This window comes from Jaculus jaculus, chromosome 16 (genome assembly GCF_020740685.1).
Source record: "Jaculus jaculus isolate mJacJac1 chromosome 16, mJacJac1.mat.Y.cur, whole genome shotgun sequence".
In the NCBI taxonomy this organism is placed as follows: domain Eukaryota; kingdom Metazoa; phylum Chordata; class Mammalia; order Rodentia; family Dipodidae; genus Jaculus; species Jaculus jaculus.
Genome location: NC_059117.1, coordinates 56523408 through 56536920, shown reverse-complemented (window position 1 = coordinate 56536920; position 13513 = coordinate 56523408). Strand labels below are relative to the sequence as shown.

At 38.8% G+C, this 13513-nt stretch overlaps 1 protein-coding gene across 4 annotated transcripts in view; it reads right to left on the bottom strand.

The window, feature by feature from the left end:
* Tbc1d5 (TBC1 domain family member 5) overlaps window positions 1-13513 on the bottom strand; it is a 453289-nt gene that overhangs the window by 95470 nt on the left and 344306 nt on the right. For all 4 annotated transcript variants that reach the window (XM_045136200.1, XM_045136202.1, XM_045136201.1 and 1 more), the window contains one exon: window positions 11311-11453. In XM_045136200.1, coding sequence (XP_044992135.1) covers window positions 11311-11453 — 143 coding nt within the window. The remainder of the gene's footprint in view (window positions 1-11310; window positions 11454-13513) is intronic.

Here is a 13513-nt window from a genome sequence, read left to right as displayed (position 1 = left end):
AGTTTCTTGAAAAAAGTTTCATAGCAAAACATTAGTGATGCAATGGAAATAAGACAAGCCAAACATATTCATGATCTGAAATACCTTGATTCTTAGATTGTTTTCCTGGTGTTGGAAAAGCCACTTCTTACTATAGTTTCCCACCCTCCCCCTGCTATGAGCACCATGGGGAAAGGAGACAGGACCAGGCAAAATGAATAATTATAATCTATGTAAGAAACCACTTTGTCATCTTCATTTCCGTTGCTGATCTGACAGCTCGTAATTTCATACATCTGCTTTCATTTGTAAAACACTCACTTACCCTACCCTCTCTATCTCTTCAGACTTTTGCTCATTTTTCCATATTCACACTAAGTTATCTATTGTCTTTTTTTCTCCAGAAACTAAGAAAGCTCGGACAGAATGGTTTACTGTTTTCACACACAGTGTTTAGAAAGCAAGTGAGTAAATAAAATTTAGCTAATCAATTGATTCTATAACTCAAAATTCTTTTTCAAATGCTCTTAGGATACTATATTTTAGTAACTGGTCAAGAAAAAAATTCTTAGATATTTTGAAAGAGAAGCAGGAGAGTTTTGTGACAAAGATTCTGGCTTTAGTACCTAAAGATGTGGCTCTGAATCTGAGGACACCACCTAAATCTTTAGAAAAGACTGCCTAGTGTGACATAGTCAAAACCTACAAGGTAACCTCTGTGGGCTTAAGTTCGGTCTTTTGGAAAACATAGAAAGGTAATTGCTTTGTTCAACCCAATAATGACTTGTTGAATAACAGCTTGCTGACAGACCCCAACCTAAGACAGAAACTAGATGAACAAAAAAGAAGTTAGAACTCAGACACGCTGAGGTGCAAACACTAGCCAGCTCTTCCACTAAGAGGACAGTGAAGTCCTGAACACTTCTGGGCCAGCCCTCAGGCTGAGAACTTTATGTTATATTTCACCTAATGTTTAGGGCCATTTTAGGATTAAAGCAGGAATTATTATCCCTGCTTTACATGTGTGGACATACCTGGGGAAAGGACTTGATCCTACTGTAGTTTCTGGTGGAACATGATCTGAAGTTCAGAAGTCTGACTTCAGGGCCTGCACTCTATAGAAGCTCTGCTTTGAAAATCAAGTGACACAGGGATGCAAATGCCAGCAGTGCATCCATTAGTATCATTACCTGAACACAGTAGTTTACGTAGCTTGAAAGATTAGCATAACCAAGCCTCTGGAATAGACAGGTATAGCTAAGTATTTATTTGGAGACCAATAACCCTATGTTACTACAATGTTATAGAACTTTTGAAAACAGTAGCTATCCTTTATTAGGTAGCTATAGTACGCCTGGCAACTTGCCATCTACTTTATACACTTCCCATGGGGATATGCATAATCCTAATCCCTTGTAAGAAAAGCATTACAACCAACTCCCCGTGGAAGGTAAGGACATGGCGGTACGCAGCACACAGCATACTGTGGCCACAGGGTTTCTGGAGGGCCCTGTGCGACATGTGGTGCCTTTCTGCATTCCAAGCAGAAAGCCTCACACAAGGTTGTCTGTGTACAAACAACAGGGCAGGCATAGCGCAAACGGCTTCTGAACGCCTATGTGTTTTGACCACAGAAAAGCCACAGACACTAAGGAATGCCCTTGGCATATAAAGGAAGATGCAGTAAGGATTTGGAAACTGGCATAAATTCTTACATTTCGAAAGGACTTGGCATATAGAAGAAATGATCATAGATTATGTATAAGATAAAACAATCAACTTGTAGTGAACAAGGAAACCTGACTGAACTTCACTGTAAATGATGCTAATATTTAAGTGTCTTGCAAGGTACCTTGCATGCATGAGCTATCCAATGAATGCTAGATGCCCTGAAAAGAATGTGTGTGGGGCTCACTACATGAAGAAATATATCACTAGCAAAACAATGTCTTCCATTATTTAAATATACTTACTATTTTGACTTTCATAGTACAAAATGATTCCATATAAAATGAGATTTCAAATGGACCAGAAATCAAGGGTGGGAGTAGATTAGAAAATAAATCATACAAACCCCTTAGGCTCTTAAGTCCCAGACAAAGCAAGTAGAAAACATGGTCATATCTATCACCACAAAAGAGTTACTTGTCTAGGGTTTAAGGCCTTCATAGGGGCTTGTTCTTCTGGGCTTTCTCCCTGGCTATCATTAACACTACTGCATCTTGAAGCACCTACCACCATCAAAATGCAATACCCAACCTAAAAACCTGTGAACACAAGGATAGTTTTGTGCAGAATAAGATGTTACCTCGGAATTCATTTTAGGCAAGAAGACAATTTCAAGTCCAGAGTAGCAAACTCTCTTTGGTTTAAAAAAGATTTTTTAAAAATTGTTATTCTTACTGTTCTCTTCAAGCTTAATAACTGCTTAGCAGAACTGAGTCTACTCAGAGATCCAACAACAGCACAAGGGATCTATACTCCAGGAGTGGTCAGCTGAGTAAGCACCATCCATGGGGAAGGGGACAGGTGGCTGAGTGTGAGCATGTGACAGTGAGCACTGCCCTGACCCGGTCGGAACACAGAGGCCGCACGGCAGGGCCTCAAGCTTGCTGGCTCTGAGGCAGGTCTGCTAGCTGCGCAGGCTTCAGTTTTCTCTACCTTCTCATGTCGTTATCCACTGAAAACAACGTCTTCCAAAGAAACTTACTAGCACTCAGGGAACGACTGTGTAGAGATGTACTCTGAATGAGAATGGCAGTACTTGCATTTACATAAGGATGTGGCACATAGAAAAAAATGATGATAGATCACACAAAAAATAAAAGCAAATGACTAATAAATAGAAATCTAACAGCTTTCTCATAATTTATTGTGCTTTACTGAAATAATGCCACATATTCAGAACCAGAGCTCAAAGGACTATTATTTCCATTATGCAGGATGTCATGAAAATGAAGCCTGAACAATTTTAGTGGACATTTTTTTAGAAAAGTAGAAGCAAGCCCCATTTCACAGATTTTCCATGTGTCCCTTTCTGCTGGCGACTGAACCTGGGGTCTTGTTCATGTTAGGCTCTACTACTGACTTACATCCCTATCTCAGTGTTTCATTCATTCTTCATTCACTCCCCTCTCTTAAGTTTTAATACAAATGAAAGAAAACGATAAGTCAACAATTATTTAAATCTAGGGACTAGGGAGATAACACAGTTTTGATCAAGCCTGAGTACAAGAGCTCAGATAGCAAGACCTCACATTAAACTCAGAAGCCAAGGTAAGTATCTGTCATCTCACCATACTGAGGAAGAGGCAGGAGGTGTCAACAGGAGAATCTCCTGGAAGCCTTTGTACTAGAGAGCCTTGTGAATGCACCAGTGAGCAACAACAAGAATGAGAGAACTGCCTCAGATGAGGTGTGAGGTGAGGATCAACATCTGAAAATTGTCCTCTGTCCTCCACATAGGAAGGACAATTGTAAGCTGCAGAGTGACACTGGTTAACATTTTACAGTACTACAAAGAGGAGGGTGAGGGCTCTGAACAATAGGGAAAGGTTGCAGAAAAGCTACCTCACCGTAGGCTTGGAAATGGGAGCAAGATAAGTACAAGTACTGGAGAGTGGGGAGGGAAGGAACCACACAGTTGACTTGAGTCTAGTCTAGATCTGATAAGAAACTGCATGAGAAAGCATGGCCATTCATAAACTGGGACAAAGTCACAGCTCACAATGACTGCCACCTTACTTCCTTGCCTCTCAACTTTTCTTTTGCTTATGCTTTTAAATTGGGTAAGCCAACAAAGTGCTGACTGAAAACTAGATGGCTTAAAAACAGAAGTTTATTTCTCACCCTCCCTTCTACAGAACAGAAATCTGACATGAGGCCCTGGGAGACAATGGCCCTCCACCCCCCGTAACTTCTGCCTCATCTGCTTCTGGAAGTTGCAGGGCTGGCTCCTTTGGAGGCTCAAAGGGGCAAAGTGCTCTCCTGGAACTTCTGGTGATAAACATCTCAACACTCTGTGGCTTGAGAAGCTATTTGTCTAGACTTTTCTTCTGCCTTCATGTGACATTCTTCTCCTTGTGTGTCTTTGTATCACTTTGCCTCTGGGCATGCCAGTATCCAAATGTCCCTCTTCTTATAAGGACACCAACCGTATTGGGTTTGAGGTCACGCTACTCTAGTATGGCCTCATCTTAAACAATGTCATCTGCAACAATCTATTAGGAATTAGGTGACATTCTGAAGGAGTTAGGATCTTAATATACTGTTTTTAGGAAATTAAATTCAACCCAAAATCGGTCCCAATGTCTGAAAAATCAGAAATTTAGATTAGTTGCATTGAATCTCCATTTTGTAGACTATGTACTTCTTTGAAAAATGGATTAAACTATAGATCATTGCATGAGACAAAAAAATGAATCCCAGCACAGGTGAACATAGTCCTTTCAAGCTTATCCACTGGGTCCTTAAGGAGAAAGGGCCCAATTAAGGGTTGACATTACTAAATGAAGGCTCTTTTCCTCATGAAATCTCTGAGCTGCCTAGTAATCATGTGGAAGAAACCTGAAGCCAATGATCTCCTTGTAATGCTAAGTCTAGCAAAATGTCCATCTTCCTCCTGGTCCTGGTCCTCGACCATGGCCTGAAATTCAGGTTCACCACATCAGTACTGCCCTGTAATTCACTCTCCCAAACCTGTGTACTCCCTTCCTCCTCCTTGACCCTTTGCTGAGGAAGCATGGCTCCCCCTGTAAGCTCAGCCCTCCTGGCTCACTTATGCCCTTGAAGGCTACAGAGGTGATGTGGGGACTACACTATTTCCTACATCTGCTTCAAGCCTTTCCATAAGAATCATTTTTTCTTTGAGGTACAAGCTGAGCACCTACCTATCTGTAAATCTTCTTCCCTCTTATTTATGCACCATGATGGCTGGCAAACAGTGGGAACTTGGCAAATGTTGGTGATGGTTGGTGATTTGAATAAGTGATTGAGTAAAGGGTGCTTTCCTCCACAATGTTTGGATCTATTGGAGGTTTTGGTGTTTCTTTAAAATTCTTTGTATGTTTTCTTTCTCCATTATTTTTCTTTCTTTTTTTTTTTTTTTTTTTTGGTTTTTTTTTCGAGGTAGGGTCTCACTCTGGCTCAGGCTGACCTGGAATTCACTATGGAGTCTCAGGGTGGCCTCGAACTCTCGGCGATCCTCCTACCTCTGCCTCCCGAGTGCTGGGATTATCCATTATGATTTTTCATGGAAAACTTAACAATCTTATCTTCCACATAATCACTATATTTTTTTCCTTTCTTTTTTTTTTATTTTTCCTTTTTCTTTCTGGCTTTTCAAGGTAGGGTCTTGCTCTAGCCCAGGCTGACCTGGAATTCACTTTGTAGTCTCAGGCTGGCCTCAAACTCACAGCGATCCTCCTACCTGTACCTCCTGAGTGCTGGGATTAAAGGTATGTGCCACTATGCCTGGCTAATCATTACATTTTACAAACAACTATCTTCCCCTTTTTACTAACTTTTTACTAACTTCAGCCACACTACCACATCTAGAACTCTGTGCCTGACTGCAACGCTTGATGCTTTATCTTTCTCCTGCCCTACGTCCAATCCCTTGACAACCCTTTTCATTTTGCATGTGCATGTGTGTGTATGTGTATGTTCATATGCATACTGGCACACATATGTGTGCACATGCCTATGGAAACCAGTGGTTGGCATCTGGTGCCTTCCTCAATCACTTTCCATCTTATTTATTGAGGCACTTAATCCAGACCTCACCACACTGGCTCATCTAGCTACTCAGATTGCACTTGGGATCTGCCTGTCTTTGTTTCCTTAGCATGGGGATGAATAAGCACGTGCCTCCAGTGCCCAGTATTTATGTGAGTGCTGGGCATCCAAACTCAGGCTCTCATACTTGCATGTCAGCTACTTTTGCCCTACTCATTTCATTAGTACACATTCTGAACTACCATCTTCAAGTGCACTGGACACTCACTACCCTCCTACTTCCTTTCTGTTCTCCTAATTCATTTACAGGTAGTGGTCCTGGGAGACTGAAAAACCATCTACTACTCCATTTTTATTTTTATTTATTTTTTTTTGTAAAAAAATTTTATTTATTTATTTTTTTTATTAACATTTTCCATGATTATAAAATATATCCCATGGTAATTCCCTCCCTCCCCACCCCCACACTTTCCCGTTTGAAATTCCATTCTCCATCATATTACCTCCCCATTACAATCATTGTAATTACATATATACAATATCAACCTATTAAGTATCCTCCTCCCTTCCTTTCTCCACCCTTTATGTCTCCTTTTCAACTTACTGGCCTCTGCTACTAAGTATTTTCATTCTCACGCAAAAGCCCAGTCATCTGTAGCTAGGATCCACATATGAGAGAGAACATGTGGCGCTTGGCTTTCTGGGCCTGGGTTACCTGACTTAGTATAATACTTTCCAGGTCCATCCATTTTTCTGCAAATTTCATAACTTCATTTTTCTTTACCGCTGAGTAGAACTCCATTGTATAAATGTACCACATCTTCATTATCCACTCATCTGTTGAGGGACATCTAGGCTGGTTCCATTTCCCAGCTATTATAAATTGAGCAGCAATAAACATGGTTGAGCATGTACTTCTAAGGAAATGAGATGAGTCCTTTGGATATATGCCTAGGAGCGCTATAGCTGGGTCATATGGTAGATCAATCTTTAGCTGTTTTAGGAACCTCCACACTGTTTTCCACAATGGCTGGACCAGGTTGCATTCCCACTAGCAGTGCAGAAGGGTTCCTTTTTTTCCACATCCCCGCCAACATTTATGAACATTTGTTTTCATGATGGTGGCCAATCTGACAGGAGTGAGATGGAATCTCAATGTAGTTTTAATCTGCATTTCCCTGATGACTAGTGATGTAGAACATTTTTTTAGATGCTTATATGCCATTCGTATTTCTTCCTTTGAGAACTCTCTATTTAGCTCCTTAGCCCATTTTTTGATTGGCTTGTTTGATTCCTTATTATTTAACTTTTTGAGTTCTTTGTATATCCTAGATATTAATCCTCTATCAGATATGTAGCTGGCGAAGATTTTTTCCCATTCTGTAGGTTGCCTCTTTGCTTTTTTCACTGTGTCCTTTGCGGTGCAAAATCTTTGTAATTTCATTAGGTCCCAGTGGTTAATCTGTGGTTTTATTGCCTGAGCAATTGGGGTTGTATTCAGAAAATCATTGCCAAGACCAATATGTTGAAGGGTTTCCCCTACTTTTTCCTCTAGCAGTTTCAAAGTTTCCGGTCTGATGTTAAGGTCTTTAATCCATTTGGACTTAATTCTTGTGCATGGCGAGAGAGAAGAATCTATTTTCATCCTTCTGCAGATATTTATCCAGTTTTCAAAACACCATTTGCTGAAGAGGCTGTCTCTTCTCCAATGGGTATTTTTGGCATTTTTATCGAATATCAGGTGGCTATAGCTACTTGGGCTTACATCTGGGTCCTCTATTCTGTTCCACTGATCTACATGTCTGTTTTTGTGCCAGTACCATGCTGTTTTTGTTACTATGGCTCTGTAGTATAGGTTAAAATCAGGTATGGTGATACCACCAGCCTCTTTTTTGTTGCTCAGCATTATTTTAGATATTCGAGGTTTTTTGTGATTCCAAATGAATTTTTGGATTGTTTTTTCTATTTCCACTCCATTTTTATTTCATAAGGACTATTGAGCACCGATGGGGAAGACCATACGCTTGAAGCAGGTGGCCTTTCCTACTGGTTATTCCATGGTTCTCCAGCAACTACTCCAGGCTTGTCCCTGTGGTCACCCCTACCCCACTCTGCAGGTGGCCTTGCACCTTCCTTCTTCCAGCCTGAGGTTTACTCATTTGCTGTTTTCTTCACGTATGGTCTATGTCACAGCAAAATCAAAGTGCAAAATCCTGTCTCTCACTGGGGAGTTAAGTAGGCTGGGGTGAAAATGAAGAACAGAAAATAAACAAGTAAGTCCTTCAAACAAATGAGACGATTTCTCTTTTCATAGCTCAGTCATGGAGCGAGGCAAGGGAGGAAGGACTAGCACTGGTTCTTGAAGGAGAACTCAGGATGGTTTGAGAAGCCTGAAGCACACCTCTCCAGCAGCATTTGGACCTCCACTTGTCCTGGTGCCACTCTACAGTCACCCAACATTCTTTGCCTCTGGACTTCTCTTGACCTACATCTTTCCCCTAACCTTTTCCTTCTGAAAAGTTGACTGTATGCATGCCTTCTCTAGGTTACTTATTAGGGTAATCACATTGGTTGAAATAGTGATCATATAAAAACAGTAACAAACAGCTACAGAAAAGGCCATACCTTGACTACTGCCTGACACTGTATCTGCTACGATCCAGCTTATCCCCTCCTGTCACTGAGTGCACTCTACCCCTCCATCAGTCCCAAAGATGAGTGGACTGATTCAGCCTCTCATCACTATGCTTATTCTCCCTCCATGGTTCAGACTGTTCTGTTTTTCAACAATATGAGACAAATTTCTCCTCTTTCCAAAACCTTCTCTATTCATCCATCCATCCATTCATCTATCCATCCAACCATTCATTCATTTACTACAGTACTGAGGACTGAACCTAGGCTCTCTTGTCTGCTAGGTAAGTGCTCTAATACTGTGCTCTATCCCCTGGCCCTAGTACCTTTAAAATGCTGGTATTAACTGCTGAGTTCCACCTTTGGCCACTTTCTTTCATGTAGGGCAAAAGGGTGTTATTTTTGTGATGCTAATGGGATGTCTGTGATAGTGAAAGAGAGCACTATGAATAGCTGCTACTTTGGGTTGGCATTGTAAACCAAGACCAGGCCAAATAAACTATAATCCTATGTTAACCTTATTCTGTGCAAAGCCAGCCACTGTCAAGGTTTTAATTAACAACTATCTGTTAAACATCTGCAAAATTGAATCCATATATTTGATAGCTCTTTAGGTTATTTAAAACTCAGCATGGCCAAAATTCAAATATTAATATATGTTCCTAAAGTCTGACATTTCCCACCAAATGATCCAGTCACTCAAGCCTCCCTCCAAGCAGGAGCTTTCCCATTCTTTCTCACCTATCGCATTTAGTCATTAAGTCATGCTGAGGTTAACTCCGAATGGTTGGTTCTCTAATCTATTTTCCTCTCGGGACAACTGTCTGTTATATATAACCTTCTGTTTGTTCTCTTTGCTCTAGTCTGGCCTTGTTCAAATTCATTGCTCCAAGAATCCTGCAGTCTCTGTGTCAACAGTGCTTGGGTGACAGGCACATACTGCAGCTCCTGGTTTTTAAGTGAACAGTGGGGATCCTCAGATCCTCATGCTCCTGCAGGAAGCACATTCCTCAGAGAGACACTGCCCCAGCCCCACTTCTTCATTCTTCTAACCTCACATTCTTGTTCCCCTTTACTCTAATTATACTATCTAGGTTGAGAAAAATAGCACACACACACCACTATCTGGCTTCTTACTCAGAAGCCTGTTTCTTTCTGTCGGGGATGCTGGTCTCTTTATTGATGTTCCCAACACTTACAATGTTTCTTACACTTACTCATGGCTGGTCCACAGGGAGCTAGCTCAGTGCCTCTCCTTAAATGTTCAGATTGCCTCATTGGACATGATTTATGCCAATTGTCGCTGTGAGCTGGCAAGCTTTTTCAGGACAAGGACAACCTTAAGTACCGAATAAGCACTCACCCACTCACTCCATCTTCAGAAGACAGTACTCACTGTTAGGGATTACAATGAGCTATACTAAACAGTATATGAATAAAGTAGATGAGTTTTTTCATGATTTTCTCATGTGCCCATGTTTCATAAAATCACCAAAGGAAAGATAAAAATGTGTAAGGGCTTTAGCTGCCAAAAATTTGCCACATTTTATGAAATTAAAAGAATAGATCTTAGCACAGGAAACATGATGATTAAATTAAATATATGTGGGTGATGTGCCAAAGTTATGAAAAGAGCAAATTGTTAATTGGTTATGATTATAGAAAATCAGAGTACATTTTAATAGTTGTTTGACTTAGAGAATTTTGATATATTTTCCAAAATGATTTTTTTCTAAGAGTTTTCTCATTCTTTCCTTTTTTTTGAAACTGCACAAAGCATAGAACTTTCAAAAGGAGATTAGTATTGAAGATCCAAAAATTCAGCGTCTGTAACATCTTCTCAAACACCCTTCTCTACTGTCCAGATGTCTCCACTTAAGTTTTCCCTGTTCTTCTACGATTAGCTCTGGCTCTGAAAGATGGCACTTTCATTTTGTCAAAAAGCCCAAACTATTTGACCTTCCAGGCACAGAAAAAACTTACAGTTTTGGATAAAATGTGGTACTCTGATCACTTATTTATTCTAAGTAATTTTGAGGGAATTAAAAAAGGATAATTTAAAATTTTACCAGAGGCATAACAGGAGCATCTGGCAAGCCTGGCATTCCATGAGCAAACACAGACCAAGACCCATACAGCTACTCAACAGTCACAGTTAAGAAAGACTCCACATTGGGCATGTTCCTTTGACAAAGTCTCTTTCTTACAATACTTTTCTAATTTCTAATTAAATCATAGCATTTTTGTGCCACCTTTTCCTAATTACATTGTGGCTTACAAATCTTGATTTATGAATTTGTGATTATATTTCTGAGAAGGAAAATCATTTGAGGTATTCTGAAATCTGAAACATGCTCTGGTATTTTCTTCAAGCTGAGACTTATGAGAGCATTTAAAAGTGGTAGCCCTGGCTTTTCAGCAATGGTAAACACCCTAAGGCAGAGCTGAGGAGATGGGTATACAGCTAACCTTGGGCACTATAGTCAGGAATAAATTTTGTTAAAATGTAACTGGGAATAACTCAAATACTCCAGATTTTTTTTTCATTGGCAAGACACTGATATTATAAAAACAGCTTCAATGTCCCAGTAAATATCCTTGAATACTCAGTAATGTCAGAAGGTGGAGCTCTAAACATATCTGAAGAGCTGGCTTTTATATATGCATTTCATAAATGTGTGTAATGAGGGATTAAAGCAGGAGTAAAGTATCTAGAAAAATCATTCTAAAGAATAACACAATTCTTTGAGGATAAAATCACCCATATCTTCTAATATGTACATAATATGTGCACTAATAAAAACTGTGTCCAGCATTTCCTTTGACATTTCAATGTATTTCTACAATAACAATTTAGGTACATGTAAAATCAGACAATAAAATATTACGTCCACTGAAAAGGCAATACATTTTTGAGAAACCAGGGCACTAGCTAAATGTGGCAAGGCCATGAATACTCACAGGCATCTCGGATGTACAGCAACATGGCTAAAAAGACATAGTCCACTAAGCTGAGGCTGAGGCCATCAGCAAACAAGGCATCCCAGACCACCAGAAGATCCTGCAGAGGGAACTCTCGTCCAAACAGCAGCCGCACCCACCGTCTGCACAGAAACACACCATCAGGAAACAGGACTTACTTCTGAGAGGAATAATGCAGAGTGATCATTTATTTCCTCATTAAACTGAAATAATTAGTTTATGTATTAACTGAGCACACTGAGGAAATATTATCTACTGAAGACAAATTTTAAAAATTCAAGTTTTGAGTAAGCATTACATATCAAAGATAAAATACAGTAAGCTTTTAAATTATTTTTAAAATTTAAAATTCTGATTAGATCACAATGACTCAACTCTATTTCTTTATGTTCAAAACACAAGTGCAATGATAGAAAAGGACAGAACTTTACTATTTAACAGAAATTGCAAATCCTCAGCAGGATGACAGAGGATAAATGTGTGTAATAGTTTCCCCATATGGAAGGTTATGAGTTATAAGTATTATTTCCCCAAATTTTAGGATTGCTACTGATTTTGTTATTAGCTTAGCCTTTTACAGATGTTTTAATGACAAACTACTACAAAGTCAAATACAAGAAACAATAATCATACATTTAATTATTATGTAAAATATTTAATTTAAAATTAAATGTTAGAACAAAAGTCAGTACTCCTGCATTTCTTTTTTTTTGGGGGGGGAGGGTGAAGGAGTCAAGTATAAGCAGTTATTTTAAATGAAAATATAGTGATAATTATTTTTTAGCTTTAGAACAGATCTACCTAATTACTGAGGCTATTTTTCAAGGAGTGCTTTTCACACTGATTTCTTTGGTAGGTAAATACATACAGAGCAGACAGCAGTAATAAGAATACTAAACAGCGTTTGTATGTAATTATATAACATAGTGACATTTCAGACTTTCAAAAATTCTAATTAAGCAATTTGTATCTAATGCTTACAAGAAAATAAGAATTCAGTTTGATGTGTCATTTTATCAATTTCCTTCTGACTTCATATAATGGGACTACAATTTTTCTTAACATAGGGTTTTGTCTAAGAACTTCAGCAGAATGTTTTTGTGATTCTGGCACAGCAAAAAATTCAAAATTCTAAAATTTTTAGTACTATCAAGTACTACAGAATAGAAAAAAAATCCTCTAAAAATTAGTGAACACATTACTTCTTTGTAAAGTTTGAAACCAATGCAACCATCTGTGGGGTTACAGTGAGGCAAAACAAACACAATAACAAACACAAGAAAACAGACACTTGCTCCAGGAATATTGTATTATATTTAAGGAATAATGAAAACTGTGACAGAACAGGGTACAACCATACATGCGCACTATTGCCACAAATCATTAGAAACTGTGTGATCCAATACTAATGCTCATTTATTCATATTATCAAATTAATCAATAGCATTTTTTTTTCTTTTTGGCTTTTCAACTACAGTGCTTACTGATTTTTCATGAAAAATCGTAATGCCTCAGTAAGGACTTTTTAAATGTTCTAGTATCCTCTACAGTTTCTATTGTCTTTCATATTGCAGTCTACTGCTAATAAAGGGTAGCTAAGACAAAATTTATATATCTTTCATTTAATGGGTGCATTTATGTAGCTCAAGAAACAAATTACTTCTTCACACACTTCTAATTCCTTCAAATTAGAAATGTTAATATTGACTATCCTAACAAGAACAAAAATGTCACGAAATTAACTAGGCTACCCTTCTTAATTGTAAGGAATTAACTGGTCTTGCAAAAGTAGCAGGGGAACTGGAGATGGGCAAAGCAAAAAGTACACAGATTAAGTCACTCTGCAGAGCAGTACAGAGGTTTTATAAACTGCTATATATCCATATGTGTATATAAACATGAATGCACATATTTGTACATATATCTGCATTTTTAAATGACTGAAACGTTTAGAATGTGGTTATTCAGAATTATCTAGCTGACACAACTGAAGACATTCTATGAATGAATAAAATGATTATCACATGCAATCGCACACGAGAACACTGTTCTCCCCTGCCTTCCTCACAGCTAGCTCAAAGTTCTGCTATATTCTTACTGGCCATAACACTGATGGTTTTTATCACAGTGTTAAAAAAGAAAACAAGCATTAAAGTATCTTTCTGTTTTAGGAATAATTTAT